The sequence below is a fragment of the Bos indicus x Bos taurus genome, chromosome 28 (genome assembly GCF_003369695.1).
Source record: "Bos indicus x Bos taurus breed Angus x Brahman F1 hybrid chromosome 28, Bos_hybrid_MaternalHap_v2.0, whole genome shotgun sequence".
NCBI lineage: Eukaryota > Metazoa > Chordata > Mammalia > Artiodactyla > Bovidae > Bos > Bos indicus x Bos taurus.
Window position 1 is genome coordinate 24,480,630 of NC_040103.1, and position 19,376 is coordinate 24,500,005.

At 34.4% G+C, this 19,376-nt stretch overlaps 1 protein-coding gene across 7 annotated transcripts in view; it reads right to left on the reverse strand.

Annotated features, from left to right (window-relative positions):
* Positions 1–19,376, reverse strand: part of HERC4 (HECT and RLD domain containing E3 ubiquitin protein ligase 4) — a 127,608-nt gene that overhangs the window by 73,756 nt on the left and 34,476 nt on the right. For all 7 annotated transcript variants that reach the window (XM_027530872.1, XM_027530875.1, XM_027530873.1 and 4 more), the window contains exons 4-7: positions 16,047–16,123; positions 9,813–10,034; positions 8,618–8,709; positions 1,040–1,170 (exon numbers count right to left, since the gene is read on the reverse strand). In XM_027530872.1, coding sequence (XP_027386673.1) covers positions 1,040–1,170; positions 8,618–8,709; positions 9,813–10,034; positions 16,047–16,123 — 522 coding nt within the window. The remainder of the gene's footprint in view (positions 1–1,039; positions 1,171–8,617; positions 8,710–9,812; positions 10,035–16,046; positions 16,124–19,376) is intronic.

Genomic DNA, 19,376 nt, shown 5'->3' on the forward strand with positions numbered 1-19,376 from the left:
AAAGTTTATGTATATCAAATAATAAATGTTCAAAGCAAAATTATTTGCAACTGCCAAAAATGGAAATACCCAAGAGTCCATCAGTAATAGAATGAGTAAATAATTATAGATGCATACAGTTGAGTAAAACACAGCAGTAAGACCTAATGATGGAGAACCATGGCTATACACAGATGGATAATCATACACATGATGTTAAAAAAAGAAAGAAAAGGAAGTCACCAAAGGCTACCTGCAGCATAATTCTGTGTATCTGAATTAACTGTTGGAAAAGTAAATTATATTCTATAGAGATATATACCAGCTGGAAAAAAAATTAAGCTAAGTGGTCAAAACCAAGTTAGTCAAGCAAAGGGTATTTTGCCTCTGGGGACCAAAGGTGAAGCTCAATTACAAAGCCCAGACTCCTATTTACTCCCAAGAACTGGGGATGGGGAAATCAGTATTCCAGTTCAACTTTCACCACTGATTAATCTTATGTCTTAAATAATTAATTGGTCAATTTGTTCACTTTTTTTTTTTTAATTTGTTCATTCTTTAAAGAAAAAGGTGGACAAGCAAAAGAAAAAAGACTATAACCTCAAGTGTAACGTTACATGGAACGGCACTGTTCAAAAAGGAATGACCCACAAATGTTACCACAGCACAAGTGGAGGAATCTACAATGTTACCCTGCATGCTACTGCCATACTATAAACAAACAAGTCAAGGGCAAAATCCTTCTTGCCAAGAGAATTAATGTATACATCGAGCAAAAAGCAGCCCTTAAGAGCCAAGACAGTTTCCCCAACATGTGAATAAAAATGATCAGGGGAAAAAAAGGAAGCCAAACAGAAAGGTACTCAAGTTCATCTGAAATGCTACCAAAGAAGCACACTTTGTGAGAACCAATGGAAAGGAGCCTGAGCTGCTGGAAGTCATTCCCTAGGAATTTGTGGTATAATAATAGTAATAATTAAAAGACCCCTGGATTGTTAAAAAAAAAAAAAACCTAATAATTGGGTGATAGATGAAAATACTCTTTTCTATAACCGCTTACCTTCCACAAGCAATCTGAGTGACAATGCTTCCCATAAGTTCAAAAACTTTCCTTGGGTTTATTTCATGACTGGTAGAGTTATGACCCAACTGACCATACCCTCCGGCTCCAAAAGTAAACACTCCGCCTTCCTAAAAAGAAGACAAAATCCTTTGTGATTAGAAAGCCTGATAAAAGAAAATAATCTTCAGGAAAATAAGTTTCATTAAACCAATACTATTTTTTGCACTGCCTTTTACTATCTTTATATTCTTGTCAAATCACAGAAAATGTCATAAAATCTAAAAATGGTATCACTTTCAGTTTCCAAAGTAGCTCTGCAAAGAAAAAAAAAGTATGTATAAACACAGCACACAAATATACCTACTCTTAGCATAGTGTTACTAAACTATAGACAATCTTTAAAATATTTATCATAAAATACATAACTGGATTAAAGGTAATATTTTTTAAAAAGTAATTCATGATGACAGTTTAACAAAAGCACGGTTAGTATTTTTTCAGTTCAATTGCTTTTCTTCATAGTTGCAGCTATGTAAACAAATTTAAGCTATTAAATGAAAGTGGAATGAGAGTATTTATACAGACTGCTATGTCAGGAAATTGATTTTTCTGTTTAAAAACTTTTTATCATGGGGAATTTCAACAAAGACACAAAAGTAAAGACAAATAAATATATATATATATATAATTTATTTATTTATTTATCTACGTACAAATATATATATTTATCTACATACAAATTACCATATAACGGTCACTTTCAACTGGTAAAACTTAGACAACCCTGGTTCATTGATGCCCTTGCCACCCGCTTTGGGAGGGTATTTCAAAGCAGAAAACTGTACCAAAGGTACTTTAAACTAGTAAACTGTGGTCCATAAGTCATTTCACCTATAAATGTGTATGTATTCTCAATGGAACATACCTCTAACAGATAAAAATATATAACACAATACCACTATACACAAAAAAATATTAATTTCCTTTTTTGGACAGAAATAGCATGGGGTCACAAAGAGTCAGACATGACTGAGTGACTGAAGTTTTGTTTCTCAGGTTTTTTCATCTTACTGACATTACTGATTTGACATAAGATTGTGAATATTTAAAATATACAACATGACATATATATACTCTGTGGAATTATTACTACAGTCAAATTAATTAACACATCTATTACCTCACATACTTTTTGGAGGGAAGGAAAAAGCTCAGATCTACTATCAGCAAATTTTAAGTACAGAATACTGTATTGTTAATAGTCACTATGTTGTACATTAGATCCTCAGAATGTAAAAACCTTGCAACAGGAAGTTTGTACCCTTTGACCACATATCCCCAGTTTCCTCATGCCCTACACCCTGGGAACTACCATTCTACTCAATGTTTCTGTGAATTTGACTTTCTATTCCTAATTGCCTCCCCTTTCACTTTTTTTTAACAATTCCATGTATAAGTGATACCATTTAGTACTTGTCCTTGCCTGGCTTATTTCACTTAGCATAATGCCTCCAGGTTCACTTATGCAGTTACAAATGAAAGCATTTCCCCTTCTTATGACTGAATAATATTCCAGTATATGTATGTATGCCCACGCACACATGTACACATCACATTTCCTTTATCCACTCATTTGTCAGTGGACACTTTGGTTGTTTAAGTATTTTGGTTATTGTGAACAATGCTTCAGTAAAAACGAGCACAGTTATCTCGTTGGGATCCTGTTTTCATGTCCTTCAGAAATACATCCAAAAGTGGGATCGCTGGATCTTACAGTGGTTCTATTTTTAATATTTTGAGGAATCTTCATACTGTTTTCTGTAATGTCTGCACCAAGTTGCATTTCCAACAGCAGAGTATAGGGTTCCCCTTTCTCCATAAACCTGTTGTTTTTGTTTTTTAATTATAGTGATCATAACAGATAGGAGTTTGTGGTCTTGATTTGCATTTCCTGAAGATTTTGATGTTGATACTGAGCACCTTTTTCATGATCTTTTGGTCATTTGTGTATCTCCTTCAGAAAATGTCTATTCAAGCCCTTTGCCCATTTTTAAATTAGACTATTTTTCAGTCATGAATTATTTGAGTTCCTTATGTATTTTAGATATTAACCCCTAACCAGATATATGATTTACAAATATCTTCTCTCATTCCACAGGATGACTTTTCATTTTGTTGACTGTTTCCTTTGCTGTGCAGAAGCTTTTAGTTTATTTTTGCTTTTGTTATCTGTGTGCTTTTGGCGTCACATCCAAGAAATAACTACCAAGACTCATGCCAAGAAACTTTCTCCCCAGGTTTTCTCCTAGGAGTTTTACAGTTTCAGGCCTTACATTTAAGTCTTTATTCCATTTTGAGCTACATTTTGTAAGTGGTATGAATTAGGGATCCAGCATTTGCATATGGATGTTCAGATTTCCCAGTATCATTTATTAATGATGATGTATGCTTTCAGCATCTTGTTAATGATTTGCTGCATTTATTTCTGACTATCTAGGACTGCAAGATCCAACCAGTCCATCCTACAGGAGATCAGTCCTCGGTGTTCATTGGAAGGACTGATGCTAAAGCTGAAACTCTAATACTTTGGCCACCTCATGCGAAGAGTTGACTCATTGGAAAAGACCCTGATACTGGGAGGGATTGGGGGCAGGAGGAGAAGGGGATGGCAGAGGATGAGACGGCTGGATGGCATCACTGACTCGATGGACATGAGTTTGAGTGAACTCTGGGAGTTGGTGATGGACAGGGAGGCCTGGCGTGCTGCGATTCATGGGGTCGCAAAGAGTCGGACACGACTGAGCAACTGAACTGAATTGATTCTGTTTCATTGGTATTAATATATGTGCTTGCTTTTACACCACTATCATGCAGTTTTGGTTACCATAGCTTTGTAATATAGCTTCAAATCAGGAACCACGATGCCTCTACTTCACTGCTCTTTCTCAAGATTGCTTTGGCTATTCTGGGTCTTTCATGGTTCTGTATGAATTTTAAGATTGTTCCATTTCTGTGAAAACTGCCGCTCGAATTTGAAATGGATTACATTGTAGATCACTTTGAGTAGTACAGACATTTTAACAATATTTGTTCTTCAAATCCAAGAACACGAGAAATCTTTCCATTTATTTCTGTCTTCTTCAATTTCTTTCATTGATGTCATATAGTTATCAGTGTACAGGTCTTTCCTCTGTTTGGTCTACCTTTATTCCTAAGCATTACATTGTTTTTAATGCTACTGTAACTGGGGCTGCTGCTTCTCTCTTTTTAGTTCGTTAGTGTATAAAAACACAACCCACTTTAAATGTTAATTTGTATCTTGCAATGTCACTAAATTCATTTATTGGTTCTAACAAGATGTTTCAAGGAGTCTTTAGGGTTTTCTCTTTATAGTATCAAGTCATCTGCAGAGACAATTTTACTTTTTCCTTGCTAACTTGAATGTCTTTAATGTTTCTCATGACTAATTGCTATGGCTAGGACTTCAAGTACTTTTTTTTTTGGCCATGCAGCATGCGGGATCTTAGTTCCCCAACCAGAGATGGAACCCATATCCTCCCACAGAGGAAGCATGGAGTTCCAACCACTAGACTCCCATGGAACTCCCCTTCCAATTCTATCTTAAAGAGCAGTAGTGAAAGTGGGCATCCTGTTTTGTCCCTGATCCCCAAGGAAAAACTTTTAAATTTTCACTTTTCAAACTTTTCACCATTAATTATTATATCAGTGGTAGATTTGGCCTTTATAATGTTGAGGCATGTTCCCTCCATACTCCCTTTGTATAGTCTTTATCATTAAAGGATGCTGAACTCTGTCAAATGCTTTTCCTACATCTACTGAGATGATCATATAATTTTTATCCTTCATTCTATTAATGTGGTGTATAACACTGACTTCCGAATGATAAACCATCCTTGCATCTCAGGGATAAATCCCACTTGATCACTGGATATATAATCATCTGAATGTGCTACTGAATTTAGTTTGCTAGTATTGAGTAGTTCTGCATCTACATTCATCAAGGATGTTGGCTTGTAACTTTCTTTCCTTGCAGTGACTTTGTGTGGCTTTGATATCAGGATGATGCTGGACTTTTAAAGTAAGTTTGAAAGTGTTCCCTCCTCTTCTATTTTTCATAGGAGTTTGAGATGGACTGGTATTAATTATTTTTCAAATAATAGAATTCACTAGTAAAGACATCTGATCCTGGGCTTTTCATTCTTGGGAGACTTTTGATTATAATCTCCTTACTCTTTAGAGGCATATTCTGATTTTGTTTCCTTTGGTAAACAGTTTTGATTCAGTTTTGGTAGTTTGTATGTTCCCAATATGTACTCATTTCATCTAGGTTACCTGATAAATTTGTTAATATATAATTATTGATAGTAGTATCTTATGAATCTTTGTATCTTGGCATGTCAATAATCATATGTCTGACTGTTAACATTAAAAATAAGTGGGACAGTACGTTTCAGCCTTATCTAGTCCCATTAAGCTTAATGCTGATCTTTGTCTAGATTCAACACTTCATTAAGGAGTATAAAATGAGTATTAAAAAATATTTCTTCTAAATTAGTTGAAATTTTTCTATAGAAAACTTAACTCATCAGCTATTAAGCCGTCATGAAATACAATAAAAATGCTTTTCTCATTTACTAATTTTTAGAAAAATGAGTTGTTCCAGCAACTTCCAAGGATAAGCAATGAAGTTTGTTTTGTATTGATTTGGGTAAAAAGAGGATCATTATGAAGTCATAGATTTCTTATAATTGGTATATTTCCACTTATTAAAGATATTTCCTTTTTTTGACCACTGAATACACTTCTTCAAGTTGTCCTTCTGCCATGATCTTAGTAGTCTCTGCTTTTTTGTAACACAAAATACCCAAGGCTATTTTCATACTTTTTTGGTTCCAGATATGAGATCAAACTCTTTTCTAAGAAGCCTTGGTTCTTTTTAGTACAGAATCTACAACAATCAAAGAATATTCATTGCTTCTAGATTGCACATATTTACTTATATCTCAGATCTTTCAGTGGTCATAGCAAACCAACAAATTTATTTTAGAAGGAGAAAAGTAAGAATTCACACTGATACTTTTGAGTCAAAGCAAAGATTACTTTTAATTTGATTGCTACCATTTTATATGTCTTTTCTCTTAAGCTGAAAATCATGGTTTCTAATGACAATAAAATAAATACTTATTTGCTTTATCCTATTCTATATGCAGTATAGTGAAAATAACTACTAATTTTCCTAATAACAATAAGACAACAGAATGCAGTTTAAGAGGCTCTTTGTGAATTCGATTTATCTTTAGGCTATTTCCCACTAGTGATGCACAACAAAATACTATACTTTAAAATGACCTAAAAGAAATCTTCTGCAGTTGTACCACTAGTAATTTTGTAGAACTGTTTTAATATACAAATGTAAGTTAGCTTTTTAATTATGTATAAGAGTTTCTAGGTTTCAAAGTCAAAACATAAGGCAAGGCTCATATGGTCTACCTATTCTTTTCAAATATAAATAACATGTATCTTCTTTTTCCTTAATGGTAATATATCCTGAAAATCATTCTACAACAAAATAGAGATCTTCCTCATTCTGTTTTACAGGGCATGACACTACACGCAGTGGAATTACCACAGTTTATTCAATTAGGCTGTTACCGTTAGGTATTTGGATTTCTTCTATTCTTTTGTTATTAAAATATTACCACAGCAAACGGCCTTGTGTATACATAATTTTGTATCTTTGGAATAGATTCTTAAAATTGCTAAGGGACAGATAAGTCAAAAGGTACATGTACATGTAATCTGCATAGTGAATTTATAAAAGAACTTGAAAAAAATTGACATCTTTATGGTAGTGTCTTCATATCCATTAACATGCATGTCTATTTATTCTGTTTTTAAATTTTGGAAGGTTTTTTTAATTTTTCCTATTTGTTTTGCACAAGGAAACTGCTTTGTAAAGTAATCCTAATCTACACTGCTTTGTAAAATAATCCTAATCTATCTTCAAGAAGTTCTAAACTGCTTTGTAAAGTAATCCTAATCTATCTTCAATAAGTTCTAAACTGCTTTTAAAGTAATCCTAATCTATCTTCAAGAAGTTCTAAACTGCTTTGTAAAGTAATCCTAATCTATCTTCAAGAAGTTCTTGCAGAAAAGCAAAAGGCACTGATACACAACTATATTTTAACTTTCAACAAGGAAAACTAAAAAAATCTTACTTTTGAAATAGTTAAAACTATCTAATTTTGCTGAAAATAATATATACCAAAAATTCCAGTGATAAGTTTTGAGAGAAAAATACAGAAGATTAATAGAATTCACATTAAAAAAAAACTCAACAGATATAAAGACTTAGAAATCTTGGGAAAATAAGAAGAGAGCTTATCTGAAAGGATGAATTTGAAAAGCATTAACATATGAATATTTCTACCACAAAGTTAATCCTCAAGAATAATATTATACAAAATATTTACTATTATGTTCAACACAGCTTATTTCTTCTAAGTATCAATGACAGAAGAGAATCACTAAAATTTATAACTTGCCAACAGTGATTACATCTGTAATTTGAACTTTTTTTTAAATCAATAAAATATGGTAATAAGATTAGCAGAGATAATAAAACTTCCTTATTCCAAAGCAAGTACAATAAAATTTTTCTAAAAATTAACTTTTGTAATTGGTCATTATAATATTTTTTTTAAAGTATCTTTAGTACACTGTATTTGATAAGGACTGAGAATAATTCTTATTTTGAAATATCCAGTGGGGGGGGCCGGGTAGTAAATGTGTAGAATTTTTACAAATCTGATGAGAAGTAACTTTTTCTTGACAATTTTATCTACTATGCAGGATAAAGAAAGATAAAAATGCAAAAATATTAATCTCTAATTCAGTCAATGATAATTTGCTAGTTCCTTTATGTTAACATAATAAATAACACTACTGGTAAAGGTTAGCCTATTTTCATTTTACTTCTAATTGCTAGAGAATTATACAGTACTGATACTGAACTGGTACATATTCAAGGAAGTGAGAGGTCAGAGTTAAAACCATTAGCAAGACGGTGATGAAAGCTCATTATAACTTCTTGCATAATACTGATTCTTGGCCTAGGGATAATAGAGGAATTCAGTCTCCTCTGTTACTTGTTATACTTATAAGCCACATAGAAGCTAAATTAAAATTGGGCAGAGTTATGCAATATAAGTAAGATTGATACACAAAGCACAGTAAGCCTGACACACTAAAAAGAAATTATTTATTCACAATATTATTCAAGCAGTATTTAATATTAAGTTGTAAAACTCAACAATATATATCATCACCACACAAACAGCAGATCACAATTCACATTTCGTAACATAAAACAGTTGAAATATAAGATAAACTGTTTTTGAGAACAGATGATAACCTAAGTCCCTTTTTCAAGATAAATTATTTTTTAGACATCAGTAACTCTCAAGGTTTCAATACACAAAGCATTAAAATATTCACTAATTACAAAAATAACTACATAAATATTAATAAAAAGGTTTTACAAGAGTACAATACCTTGGTTAGTGCAGCAGTATGATCTTCTCCACAACAAATATAAACTATTTTCTGAGTTCTTAGTGACTTTAGTAAATTAGGAACATACCTATCTGAAAATTTCAATAAGAGAACAGTTAACGAATGTATTAACGAACAGTATTTTTAAAATTAAAACTCTTCTACAATGTGTTTCTCTACAGCTTTCCCAATGGTGGAAGACAGTGATAATTAAACCATTTTAACAATTCAATAATTCTGTAGTAAAAGGCTAAGTTGGGTTGCCAAGCCTTTCTATTCCTACTACAGTGATAAAAGAAAGGTCTAAAAAGGGGAATTTAAATTCTAATCTGCCTCAATGTCAATCTACACTCAGGAATCAAGGAATTTCAAAGCTTTTTGACTGCTTCTAATACACATACATCATTCTTTATATCTACCTCATGATAATTAAGCTCATAGCATCCTACTTTGAAACCTAAAACTATACTTTCTGATGTTTTATAACAGGAAACATATAATAAATACCATAAATTGACACAGTTTTCTTATGCAGAACAAAATACTTTTAAATTCTAAGAGTATTATTTGTTATCATTTCCAGTTGTTATAGATCAACAACTCACTTTTGTCTAACTCATTATAATTATGTTGAACTTTATTAAATCAGTCTTTGTATTTCAAATATTGGCATTAAACCTAATGCAGCTATGAAAAATCAGTTCCCAAGATCCTAATTTTAAGTAGTTATAATTTTTTAAAATTCAAAAAGTTTATTTGTAAGACATTAGCATCACCATTAACAGATTAATTAAATGACTCAGATATAAATATTTCTTTGAAATATTCAAATAGATGAATACTTTGTTTTACTTTTCAGGATAATTTTACAACTTTTTTCAACTGATGGTAGCTGATAATGTGGTTACCCATCTGAAGAAATGTTTTTCTAAATTTTCTTTTAGTCATCATTCAACAATGAAGATTTTTGTCCAGATATACTTTCTCCATTTTATTTTAGAATAAAATACTATTTTTGGCCTTCCCACAATCTCCTAAAAATATTATAAGGTGGAATTTTTAAACTAATCTCTCCATCCCCACTTCAATCCCAAGGAAGATTTGTGTATACTTCTCTCTGACACTAAGAATCACTAATTCATCTCAAAAAAATCATCTCTTTTTAAAAGTATATCTATAAAAATTGCAAACCTACCATTTTCATCATTAAGACCTAGTTGACCAAATTTGTTGCGTCCCCATCCAAAGATAGCTCCAGAAAGGGTGAGTACAAAACTATGGGCTCCTCCAGCCGCAATTTGCATGAAAGGGATTCCAAGTAAAGACTTAATCAGCTGTGGTGAAGCTTGCTTTTTACAGTCAATGCCTAAACCCAATTGGCCATATTTATTCTGTCCCCAACAGAAGACTTCACTTGCTGTAAAACAAAAATCATAAATTACTATTTTTCTCACACACAAAAAAATTCCATTTGAAAATCATCAGTTATTTTGGGACATTCTTCCTTACACTGGATGAAAATACATATTCCTCCTTACAATTATTTCTTATACGATACTATCTAGAACAATCCATATTAGTAGAGTTTTACTTTGACTCACTTTACTAATGAATAGGGTAAGTCACACAACTGAGGGTAATCTCATTTCCTGATGTTCCTTTAGAGATTTAGTTCAACTTACTTTACTAATGAATGGGGTAAGTCACATAACTGAGGGTGATCTCATTTCCTGATGTTCCTAAGAAAGTACCACCTTTTTAATATTCCTCAGGTCTCATTTTTATTATATGATTTCTTCCAAGAGGGACTCATTTAAGCTCAAGGCTTCAGTTATCAATTACATGCTAAACACCTTCAAAATTTATCACTACCCTACATCTCTCCTCTGAGCAATAAATCCATGTATCCAATAGATTATCTGACAGCTATACTTCGATATTTGAAAGGTACTTCCAGTTCAGCATGCCCTAAACTCAATTCACAATCCCCTTCCTACCTCCCATACCTGGATCTCTTCCTAATGTTCCTCATTTTCAGTAAATAACCATCTTAACTGATTCAGCAGCACAAGTCATAAACATAAGGAGTCATCCTTCATATTCCCCTCTTCTTTTACCTTACATACAGGTTTTTATTAATTAATCACCTATCAATCAAGTCATATACTGTTTTCTTTCTAAAGAAAAATATGGCTAATAGATCCACACCTACCCATTTCAACAGGTTCTTTATAATAGTTCTCAGTTCAGTTCAGTTGCTCAGTTGTCTCCGACTCTTTGCAACCCCATCAATCGCAGCACACCAGGCCTCCCTGTCCATCACCAACTCCCGGAGTCTGCCCAAACCCACATCCATTGAGTCAATGATGCCATCCAGCCATCTCATCCTCTGTCGTCCCCTTCTCCTCCTGCCCTCAATCTTTCCCAGCACCAGGGTCTTTTCAAATGAGTCAGCTCTTCGCATCAGGTGGCCAAAGTACTGGAGTTTTAGCTTCAACATCAGTCCTTCCAATGAACACCCAGGACTGATCTCCTTTAGGATGGACTGGTTGGATCTCCTCACAGTCCAAGGGACTCTCAAGAGTCTTCTCCAACTCCACAGTTCAAACGTATCAATTCTTCAGCACTCAGCTTTCTTTATACTCCAACTCTCAAATCCATACATGACCACAGGAAAAACCATAGCCTTGACTAGATGGACCTTTGTTGGCAAAGTAATGTCTCTGCTTTTGAATATGCTGTCTAGGTTAGTCATAACTTTCCTTGCAAGGAGTAAGCATCTTTGAATTTCATGGCTGTAATCACCATCTGCAATGATTTTGGAGCCCAAAAAATAAAGTCTGACACTGTTTCCACTGTTTCCCCATCTATTTCCCATGAAGTGATGGGACCGGATGCCATGATCTTCGTTTTCTGAATGCTGAGCTTTAAGCCAACTTTTTCACTCTCCTCTTTCACTTTCATCAAGAGGTTTTTTAGTTCCTCTTCACTTTCTGCCACAAGGGTGGTGTCATCTGCATATCTGAGGCTATTGATATTTCTCCCGGCAATCTTGATTCCAGCTGGTGCTTCCTCCAGCCCAGCGTTTCTCATGATGTACTCTGCATATAAGTTAAATAAGCAGGGTGACAATATACAGCCTTGACATACTCCTTTTCCTATTTGGAACTAGTCTGTTGTTCCATGTCCAGTTTTAACTATTGCTTCCTGACCTGCATACAAGTTTCTCAAGAGGCAGGTCAGGTGGTCTGGTATTCCCATCTCTTTCAGAATTTTCCACAGTTTATTGTGATCCACATAGTCAAAGGCTTTGGCATAGTCAATAAAGCAGAAATAGATGTTTTTCTGGAACTCTCTTGCTTTTTCCATGATCCAGCGGATGTTGGCAATTTGATCTCTGGTTCCTCTGCCTTTTCTAAAACCAGCTTGAACATCAGGAAGTTCACGGTTCACATATTGCTGAAGCCTGGCTTGGAGAATTTTGAGCATTACTTTACTAGCATGTGAGATGACTGAAATTGTGCGGTAGTTTGAGCATTCTTTGGCATCGCCTTTCTTAGGGATTGGAATGAAAACTGATCTTTTCCAGTCCTGTGGCCACTGCTGAGTTTTCTAAATTTGCTGGCATACTGAGTGAAGCACTTGCACAGTGTCATCTTTCAGGATTTGAAACAGCTCAACTGGAATTCCATCACCTCCACTAGCTTTGTTCATAGTGATGCTTCCTAAGGCCCACTTGACTTCACATTCCAGGATGTCTGGCTCTAGGTGAGTGATCACACCATCGTGATTATCTGGGTTGTGAACATCTTTTTTGTACAATTCTTCTGTGTATTCTTGTCACTTCTTCTTAATATCTTCTGCTTCTGTTGCTGCTGCTGCTGCTGCTAAGTTGCTTCAGTCGTGTCTGACTCTGTGCGACCCCATAGACGGCATCTCACCAGGCTCTCCCGTCTCTGGGATTCTCCAGGCAATAACACTGGAGTGGGTTGCCATTTCCTTCTCCAATGCATGAAAGTGAAAAGTGAAAGTGAAGTCGCTCAGTCGTGTCCGATCCTTAGCAACCCAATGGATTGCAGCCTACCAGGCTCCTCGGTCCATGGGATTTTCCAGGCAAGAGTACTGGAGTGGGTGCCATTGCGTTCTCCATTTGCTTCTGTTAGGTCCTTATCATTTCTGTCCTTTATTGTTCCCATCTTTCCATGAAATGTTCCCTTCGTATCTCTAATTTTCTTTAAGAGATCCCTAGTTCTCTCTACTTAACCACATTTGCTCACCCATTGCTACATTTTTTTTTTACAACTCTAAACATCTTTTACTTATTTTTCTAAAATAAATGGCACTAATAATTGACATACTAATAAGTGATTTTTAAAAATTCATACCATAATAGTACATACTTACTAAGTTTCTCTCCAAACTAGATCACCAGTTCCTCTTCCAAAAGACAAGCACTCTTACCAACTGCTGATATGCACTTGCAGAAATACTCTATGGACATTAACTAGCAGACATTTGTATATACAGAGATATAAAAATGTAGATCTGATATATGGTAGACACCATAATAGTGGTCTGGATAAGTTTCAAATTAATTATTCCATAAATTTATATGTTCATGTGTTTATTTCATAATGAAACTCAAATGAGCTGATTTTTTTTAAAAAAACATAGATCTGAAATGTTGCTCACCTGAGAAAAATTTGTCAGTGCCTTCTCACAACTCTTGGGATAAATATTTTTAACAAGGCTTATAAGGTTCTACAAAATCTACCTATGTTTCTGAGCTCATTTCACACCAATCTCTTCCCTCACTTACTATACTTTGGCCATACTCACCTTCCTTCATATTTTCCAAAGCCAGTTTCTTACACACTTTTTGTCTCACACACTCTGCCTAAACCTTCCCCTCACTCTTGTCTAATTTACTTCTATTCTCTCTTCCTTAATCTCCAAAATTAAGTTCAATCCCCGTATTACGGGATCTAAGTATCCCAAACCTTTTTCTTTACAGTCTTCTTTTGTACTATATGACTATACTGTTATCTGTATGACTGAACCATAAGGGCTACGCTAGTCCCTAAGGGTGACTCAATGGTAAAGAATTCACCTGCCAAATGCAGGAGACAAGGCTTTGATCCCTGGGTCAGGAAGATTCCCTGGAGAAGGAAATGACTACCCATTCCAGTTTTCTTGCCTGGGAAACCCATGGCTAGAGGAGCTTGGTGGGCTACAGTTCACAGGGTCACAAAACAGTTGGATACAACTCAGCAACTAAACAACCACCATAAAGGCTAGTACTATACTGCTTACCACTGTGCCTATTTCATACTGAGTGATCTGCTCCCCACCCCAAAAATTTGTTTTTCACTAAATGAATAAGACACTGCTAAAACATGAAGCTGAATAAGGCAAAAGAATACTTGTCAAGATAGAAAAACTGTCCTCATCAGTAAAGCCTTTGGGTTTAAATTTATCTTGAATTTATCTACCAAAGTACCAAAAGAGAAGTTGACAGGTAACATCAAAAAATACAGGGATGCCAGCCCGACCCCTCATTTTATTTCTTAGATGGAATAAACCCAAATCCCTTAACACGGCACATAGGGCCCTTTGTAACAGATTTGTTTTTACTTCAACCACTATTTAAGTATGAAAATGTCTCCCATGCTCTGAAAATACCCACGTAAAATTATACGCTGATACACAAATACACAAAATACTTTCCTTCTATGCTCTCACTAGTACTATTATTACTTTAGCCAATCCTTAACATTTCCCCCTAGCTGCTTCTCAACAGGTCTCCAATTCTGAATTATATTCATCTTTCAAGACTTGTAGCAAATATGACTGTTACCAATTCTATTGTCAAACTACACTTTTTCCCTTATTCCCACAGTATTTTACTTTTACCTTGACCAAAAATAGTATATATTTTTTCTGCCTCAATTATAATATTTGTACATCTGCCTCTTCTATTAGATCACATGGTCCCTAAAACTGTCTCTTAATTTATTGGTATTTCCCTATAGTTCTAGTCTACTGTTTCATTCGCAGTAGGCCTCACAAGGCATTTAATAAATTTAAACTAATAATAATAAAGCCACTGAAACTTACTTTTATAAATGATGTAACAACAAATACATGGGGCTTCCCTGGTGCATGTGTGCTGGCTCAGTGGTAAAGAATCTGCCTGCCAACAGAGGAGACATGGGTTCGATCCCTGATCTGGGAAGATTCCACATGCCCCAGAGCAACTAAGCCTGTGTGCCACAACTACTAAGCTGTGCTTTAGAGCCTGGGAGCCACAATTAATGAGCTCACAGGCTGCAACCACTGAAGCCCTTGCCCTAGAGCCTGCACTCTGCAATAAGAGAAGCCACACCACAATGAGAAGCCTGCGCACCACACCTAGAGAGTAGAAAGCCTGTGCAGAGAAACAAAGTCCCAGCAAAGACAAAAATAAATAAACAAAATTTTAAAACTATAAAAAAATAAATATATATGGCAGGTTCTCTACGAACTCATAATCGTTAGCAAGCATAGGGAGAAGTCAAAAGAAATAAGTGAAGGTACCAGGATGCTTAGATGACTTTCTGTTTCTAGTCATAAAAAGTTTATCTGTGAGATCAAATGAAATTGGGCAAGTATAAACTACCCCAGCTATGAAGGAATAATGTTCAGCAAGCTAAAGAACAATCAGATGCAAAAAATCAATGTCATGTCTATATTCTTGCAAAAAATGATTTGAGAATGACACCATTCAGAATAACAAAAAACATCAAATATCTATGGGAAAATCTAACAAAATGTATGTAAGATCTCTCCACAGAAAAGAACAAAATATTCCTGAGACAAATTAAAAGGAGATTAAAATGAATGGGAACATACCACCAGTTGCTGCTGCTAAGTCACCTCAGTCGTGTCTGACTCTGTGCGACCCCATAGACGGCAGCCCACCAGGCTCCCCCGTCCCTGGGATTCTCCAGGCAAGAACACTGGAGTGGGCTGCCATTTCCTTCTCCAATGCATGAAAGTGAAAAGTGAAACTGAAGTCGCTCAGGCGTGTCTGACTCTTAGCGACCCCGTGGACTGCAGCCTACCAGGCTCCTGCATCCATGGGATTTTCCAGGCAAGAGTACTGGAGTGGGTTGCCATTGCCTTCTCTGATATCACCAGTTGAAGAACTGAAAAACTCAGTATTACAAAGATTTTCCTCAATTCGATTTAGAGACAATGTGCAATCCCAAACAAAATCCCAATAGTTTAATAAGTGTCTATGAAAACTGCCAAACTAATTCTAAAATGTATACAGAAATGAAAAGGATAAAGAAGAACCGGGGCAATGTTTAATAAGGATGAAGTTGAAGGAATTTCGTCTTTAAATAAGAAAGCTGAAAAGGCAAAAGAAAATAGAAGCAATGCTTACCTTTAGAAAGTGCAAGTGAATGATAGTAACCACAAGCAACCTGTACTATCTGGATATCCGACAAACTTTTAATATTTCTAGAAAAGAAGAAGAGATCAGGATTAGTTAATTCCGTTTAATAAATGAATCCTGAATGCTATTTATTGACCACCTACTATGTGCAAAGAGTTTCCTTACCAGCAGTTCCTTACTAGTGTGACCTAGCAGTTTATGCTTTTTTTACACAAGCCCAATTTATAAAAAATTTACACTAAAATCAGTAAACAAAATCTAAGTATGAAAAATTATGAGGTGTGATGAGAAAACACTTTGAAAGGACAATATTTAAGCACAGTAATCTATGCTCATACTTCAGTGCTTTCGTATGTTTTTATTATCAAAATTTGAAAAAACTTTAACTTAAAATATGAAACTTGGTAATATATTTCTAAGACAAATGTACATGATCTAATTTGTCAAAAATTGGTGTATTTGGCCCAGTTTAGTAAATGCTCTCCTCCATCAGGTTCCTTAAGAACCAGTAGGGATTCCTATCATGTGATGCTACCAATTCACAAATTATGAAACCTATTCCTTTTGGACTATCTTTCTTCTCCTTTGCATCTAAATCAATGATATTAAATGTATTTAATTCTTTACTACAGAAACTTAATTCATATCTATGATCACTGATGTGTGAGGTCATATTTCTGCCATCTCATGTTTCTGCCTTACATTTTTTTAGCTTCTTTTCCCGCCAATTTCTGATTTTTCCTTAACTGCAATGTAACTCTAAAGGCTGTGTTAAAACATAAAAATCAAGTAACTCTGTGCATGAATCATCCCAGGTTTTATGTAGTTCACCTTCACCTGGTCATTCTGTTTTTCCTGAATTAACATTTTCAAGAAAAAAAGGGGGTGGGAAAATACAGTATGTTTCTTATTTCCCTTTACCTGATACTGCCACCTGACCTGATTCTGCCATATGAGAGTCCGGAGCAAGTTCTGACCAGAGTGTCGATACCCATGATTTTCGGGAGGCAGCTTCAGCAAACCAAATTTTGAGCGGGAAAAAGGAGAGTTACTCTAATTCCATATTGTTGTATTAAAAATAATTTATTTAGTGGATTTATGTTCTTAACTACAAAACTTGAGAGTTGTACTGCTACCATTTAGCAGAATCCAACAAGTTAACAGGGTCCAACATATTTTCAGATTTTCAAATATAGCAAAAGGCTATATATACACTGGCAAAGCAAAACCAGGAATAAAAAAATACATGGATATTTACAACTGTGAAGTTATTAAACATTTACTGTTATTGCTTATGCATATTACGTACATCATACATTGAATAGTGAACGGTATTAAATGGTTTAAAAAAAAAAACTGTTCCTGGCATCAAGCCCAATTTGCAAGACTAAGTAAAATCTTTTCAAATTCTACATTCTAACAGCACGCTGTTTTCTCCTTCACAGCATTTATCTCTATAAAATACTGAAATACTTAGTCATTTAATTATTACTAGTATACTCTGCTAAACAATAAGCTCTGTATATTATCTTATACCCATGGAATCCCAAGCACCTACCACAGTGCCTGGCAAAATGTATGAGGAAACAAAAAGTATGTCAAGTGTCCATTGTTTGAGGATAAGTGAATCTGTAACTTCTTTGAGGCTTTAATATTAAACTATTCATAAAGTTTGCCCCCAAAACTTCTAAATTTGCACAGCAATTTACACTCAAGTGATTCTCATTACCAAAATATTATCATGCAGCTTAGAATATAGGATGAATTTTTTAGTTGTGTCTGCTTGAGAGAAGTGAAGATGTTCTTCTGTGGAATTACTGTTTCAAAGGAAAGAAATCTCTGCTTTTGTCTCTATGGAGATGTAATACACTGAAGATGGGGGAGTGGAGGTGGGAAAGAGAAGAGGGTTTGCTTTTTATTTTTTTTAGCTTTTGGGAATTTAAAAAAGAAACAAAAATACTGTTTTATATATATATGAATAGTAAAGCAATTTTACCATGGTGCATTTTTCCTGAAGAGACAAATCAGAAAATTCTTAATGAAACAAAGTTTTATAGAATTCATCAAATATAATCCTCAATGAGTAAAAAAGATAATGTAAATGTTTTTCAGTTTTCAATTTTTAAAAGGATTCAAATCAATAGGAAAGTCAAAAGAAAAGAAATTTTGTAAATAAAAATATATTTACACATGTATATGAAGATTCCTAATTAATAAGAACTATGAAAAGAAAATCAAAATTTCGGATGTCTAGGGTAAATATTTTATAAATACTTTTAAATTTAACTCCCTAAAGTTTAGAGTTCTTGTCAAACATTTTTAAATGGCCACATCGCTAAAATTATTCATTGTAAAGGAATTATTTCTTCACTGAATTTTGAAAGACGTTTGAAATTTTAAGAAAACAGTGCATAAACCTGGAAATAAGATTCATACACCCCTCCCTTGAGAAGCCTTGAAGTCAAAACATAAATTGTTGAATACGTGTACTGTTGTATTGTTACATTTTTCCAACTTAATGTACAGTGGCAATACGGCAGAAACCAGGCACTTCCAATTTGTCTGAAAAGGTAAAATTCTTTAAAAACCATTAACAAGAAACAGTGATAAGTTTGAATATAATCAAGAATTTAGTATGAAATCAAGAATTTGAGGAACTAAAGCATTAAATATTTTGCCAATTTGAAAATCATCAAGGTGTATACACTAAATAAATAAAACTTTTTGTATGCCAAATGTACCTCAAGAAAGTGGTTTTAAAAATAAATTTCCCAGTAAAACATAATCAACAATTTTCTATTTCCCAATTAAGCCACAACTTTCTTATTCATCTGAGAAAAGTTTATAGCTGATTTTGAAAAATTTAGGCTAACAACTGATCTAGTCCCTACCATTAAATGTTCTTTAATTTTCATTTTAATCTGAAATACTCTGTACTTTCATATGCTAATATTAGGCAGAAATTGTAAGATACTTTTTGGCCATGCCATGCAGCTTGCAGGATCTTAGCTCCCCTACCAGAGATCTAACATGGCCTACAGGTGAAAGCAGAGTCCTAACCACTGGACAGCCCGGGAACGCTCTGCAATATGCTTTCAAAACTGAGTTAAATCAAGAAAATCTATTCATATGTCTGAGTTTCCTCCTATCATATGTTTTATTCAAAACGTATGTGAAAGTTACAAAGCTGGCTGACATTTCTAAGCACCTAGATAAAGGTTTGGATCTAAAAAATGATTTGGTGTTAAGACTTAAAAACAAAAAAATCACTAATGGTCTTTCATAAAAACATACTCCTACTGTACTGAAATACTAAAT